At 32.4% G+C, this 2,701-nt stretch overlaps 1 protein-coding gene across 1 annotated transcript; it reads right to left on the bottom strand.

Annotated features, from left to right (window-relative positions):
* Nucleotides 1-1,317: 1,317 nt before the first annotated feature.
* LOC110288544 (olfactory receptor 8K3-like) lies at nt 1,318-2,268 on the bottom strand. Its single transcript, XM_021154859.1, has one exon. It carries the CDS (start codon nt 2,266-2,268, stop codon nt 1,318-1,320), a length of 951 nt encoding a protein of 316 aa, XP_021010518.1.
* Between the last annotated feature and the right edge of the window lie 433 nt (nt 2,269-2,701).

Here is a 2,701-nt window from a genome sequence, read left to right as displayed (position 1 = left end):
TTATAGTTTTAAAATATAAACTATGTATACTTAGCATTTAAATATAATTTTATTCTAACAAATTCATTTGTTTAATCATCAATTATTTTAATATGCATGTGAATATTCATATACTTTTCATTCTTCCACGAACACTTATTTATCAAATGATAGATGGCACAGACATATTGCTACAGTATGCAAAAGATGGTATGAAACTTAACTAAGAAGTACTTTTGTGAACCTTGGGGTATTAGAAAGATGCTATCACAATACATAAAGATATATTTCTCTCCATATATTTCTACACTTTGGTTAGAAATACAGCCCATTTTAATTGTGATATTATGCTTGCTTAGAAAATTGATTCAATCAAAGCCTGTACTGAAACCAATACTGTACTCACTGTTGCATGGGTCAAACTAAAGGATATCCTTTCATCACAGTATAACAAGATATCTACTTAATAGATTCAGACTTCATGTACAAGACAATACAACATTGAAAAAATTTTTATTATTATATTTTAGAGAATTTCATAATGTTCAAATCAGATCACAGGATAAAATAAATTTCAAGCCAATAATTGAAAATTAAAGAAACATTTATACAAGTTTTTGTAGGAGAATTTAAGCTTTTATCTGAAATTGTACATGCCACTTAGATGCAAATATACAGTGAAATAGAAAAAATATAGATAATACAAAGAAGAATTAAGTTGTTTGAGTGACAAATACAACAACAACAACAACAACAACAACAACAAAACCAAACAAACAAGCCCTGGAGCGTCAGAGATGAAAGTAAGGTTGATGAAAGAAAAAGGGAAAGATCCTGGATTCCCATCATGTGATGAGACATTTAAGCAAGGTCAATAGGAAGTTACAAGCAAAGCTCAGAACTTAAGCTTTCCTTCACTTTGATGAATTTAGAATTTCACTCAACTCATATAAATGAATGAATCCCAAAAGCTAATGAAATGTTAAGATAAAAATTCAACACATTAATTCGTTAAGAAAACTTAATGAATCAAGCATATAATTGCCATTGAAGCCCTGGTCTACAGTTCCTGTTCTTTCTAAAGAACAAATCTACATCACCAAATCTTGTGGTCTTTATGTTCTTCTCAGAATATTTTCTGTGATCATATATATTCTATTTTTGAAAATACACCCAGACATCTTCAGTAACAGTGATTGAGTTCTATTGGTTTCTTCATATATTTCTATAAAGGATTTAGAAGTTTGGCTACAAGAAATAATGATAACATATAATTTTGTTGAACATTTGTAATTTTGAAACATTTATATGGAAAACAAAGAGTGAAGGATGAAAATCCTATGTCAATTTCAAAAGAAAACCATGTATTTTTTTCCATGTCCTATGGAGAGCATCTTTTACATCTTTATTCCGCAAGCTGTAGATCAAGGGATTCAACATGGGGATAACCATGGTATAAAATATTGAAGCCACTTTATCAGTATCAAAGGAATGACTGGATTTGGGCTGCATATACATAAATATCAAAGTCCCATAAAAGACAGTGACCATTGTCAGGTGGGACCCACAGGTAGAGAAAGCCTTGCGCCTGCCCTCAGCAGAATTCATCCTGAGAATAGCTATGAGAATGAGTAGATAGGACACAAGAACAAGCAGAAGAGAGGAAATCAAATTAAAAGCTGATAAGTACAACAATATTACCTCAATTTCTTGTGTATTTGAGCAGACCAAAGATAACAAAGGAAGACTGTCACAGTAGAAATGACTGATGACATTGGAGCCACAGAAAGACAAAGTGAAAATCTTAATTGTGATTAAAAGAGCCACAATTGTACAGTAAACATAAGGGATTACTACAAGCAACCAGCATAGTCTTTTTGACATGATGACCATATAGAACAGAGGCTTACAGATAGCCACATAGCGGTCATAGGACATTGCAGACAGAATATAAATTTCACAAGCAATGAACATACTAAAGAAAGACAACTGGATTGCACAAAGATGAAATGATATTGTATTTTGATCTACAATAAAATTTGTTAACATTTTTGGTCCCACAGCTGTTGTATAACCAAGGTCTGTAGTAGAGAGGTGTCTGAGAAAAAAGTACATGGGTGTTTGTAGTCTGGAGTCCACCACGGTAAGGATGATCATGCCCAAGTTGTCAATCAGAGAGATCAGATAGATGATGAGGAACAGTCCAAACAATGGGGCCTGCAGTTCAGGGCGGGAAGTGATGCCCATGAGGATGAATTCAGTCACCATTGTGAGGTTGTGGTTCTCCATTCAGGTTTATGGAAGTCCTGTTTTGAGTAGAGACATTTGCACTGTGAATAGATTTCAAATACCATAGTATTCTATGTAGCTTCAATAAAATATCTCCAAATATTTTTTATTTATTTTTCAAAATTAGTCTATTTCAAAGATGTGCACATACTTTTATGCATACACATACTCTTTTGCATATAAATACACAAAGAGATACAGACATGTAGCTGGAAAGACACAGATATGAATCAATGATCCTCACCCAGTAAAAGTTTTAGAGAATAATCTAACTCCTTTAAAATAATATTTGCTTTTCCTAACTATAATGATAAGAGCCAGTTCAATTCAATATTAAACATTTTAATCTGGAGAACATCTATCTAAAGAGTGATTAAGCCTATTAATACACTCAGGATGTGAAAATTTTGCTATATGGACAGATGTACATGTC

The sequence above is a fragment of the Mus caroli genome, unplaced genomic scaffold (assembly GCF_978045245.1).
Source record: "Mus caroli unplaced genomic scaffold, Mus_caroli_1 scaffold_2, whole genome shotgun sequence".
Classification (NCBI taxonomy): Eukaryota; Metazoa; Chordata; class Mammalia; order Rodentia; family Muridae; genus Mus; species Mus caroli.
This window is presented reverse-complemented; position numbering and strand designations above follow the sequence as displayed.